Source organism: Eimeria mitis, genomic scaffold (genome assembly GCF_000499745.2).
Source record: "Eimeria mitis Houghton genomic scaffold, Emh_scaff5029, whole genome shotgun sequence".
Taxonomy (NCBI): Eukaryota; Apicomplexa; class Conoidasida; order Eucoccidiorida; family Eimeriidae; genus Eimeria; species Eimeria mitis.
The window spans coordinates 2,495-3,744 of NW_013573326.1; the positions used below are offsets into that span (position 1 = coordinate 2,495).

At 55.1% G+C, this 1,250-nt stretch overlaps 1 protein-coding gene across 1 annotated transcript in view; it reads right to left on the reverse strand.

Annotated features, from left to right (window-relative positions):
• EMH_0079280 (Retrotransposon nucleocapsid protein, related) overlaps positions 1-816 on the reverse strand; it is a gene marked incomplete at both ends in the record, with an annotated part of 2,067 nt that extends 1,251 nt beyond the window's left edge. Inside the window, one exon of the mRNA XM_013500119.1 lies at positions 1-816. Within this exon, the coding sequence (XP_013355573.1) occupies positions 1-816 (816 nt within the window).
• Positions 817-1,250: the final 434 nt, after the last annotated feature.

Consider the following 1,250-nt stretch of genomic DNA (forward strand, 5'->3'; position numbering starts at 1 on the left):
CAACGTTTTGGGTTGCTCGCCCTCCTGCGTGCTACGGAGGGCGTGCGAATCCACCAGAACCAAGTCGCCCGGGTTGAAACTGACTGCGGAACGTCGTTTATCATAGTTTCTGGCCTGACGTTCCTGTGCTTTGCGCATGCATTCCCTCGCTGCTGCAAGCTGTGTGCCGAAGTCGGAAGCCACAGTCGGCCGGAGCTGGCTTCCAACCGCTAGGTCGAGCGGCGGATCGGCGAGTGGAGTTTCGGTGTAGACAAGGGACGCCGGGGAGCAGCGTGTGGAAGAATGCACAGTAGTGTTATAAACCCATTCTGCACAAGCAAGAAAGTCAAGCCAGCTAGATGTGTTCTGTTGGGTGTAAAGCCGCAAAGACTGCACCAGCGTGGGGTTATTCCGTTCGGTCTGGCCGTCGGCCTCCTGATGGTTGGCGGTGGTCATGTTGTGGTCAATGCCGAGCTGTTGCATGAGGCTGCGCCAGATGGCGCTAACGAACTTCGGATCCCTGTCGGTAATGATGCTTTTTGGGAGGCCATGGAGCTTCCACACATGATTGATGAATAGTTGGGCCACTCCTTCCGCTGTGACCGTGCTCGAGCAGGGAATAAAGTGAGCGTACTTGCTGAGACGATCCACCACGACATATATACTATCATGGCCTCTGACGGGTGGTAAGCCCACTATGAAATCCACGGAGATATCCGTCCAGATCCTATCGGGAATAGGCAGGCTGTGCAGGAATCCGGGTTTGAGCGTGTTTCGCGGCCTTTGCTGCTGGCAGTCCGGACATGAGAGGACATATTCCTCGATCGAGGGGCGCATCCTAGGCCACCAGAAGGACCTGGCGACGCGCTCCACCGTTCTATTAACCCCACCAAGACCTGCCAAGGCATGCTCATGCATTTTCCGTAAACGTTCCGTGCGAAGCGAGGCCGGAACGTACAATCGACGAACACCACGCTTCGTGTGATACCACAGGAGATCACCTTCGGTGCTGTAGTGCTTGACCCGTCGCCCGTGGTTGAGCTTAGCTAGGACTGCAGCCGCATGAGTATCTAAGGAATAAGAGGAACGCAATTTGGAAAGAAAGCGAGAATCATCACAAAGAAGTGCGGTTGCAGAACAGTCTGCCTGACCTGTAGGGCGTCTGGAAAGTGCGTCGGCGACCACGTTGGTGATGCCCTTAATATACTTGACGGTGAAGTCATACTGCGTGAGCCGGGAAAGCCACCGAACAACTCTTTCGTTGTCATAGT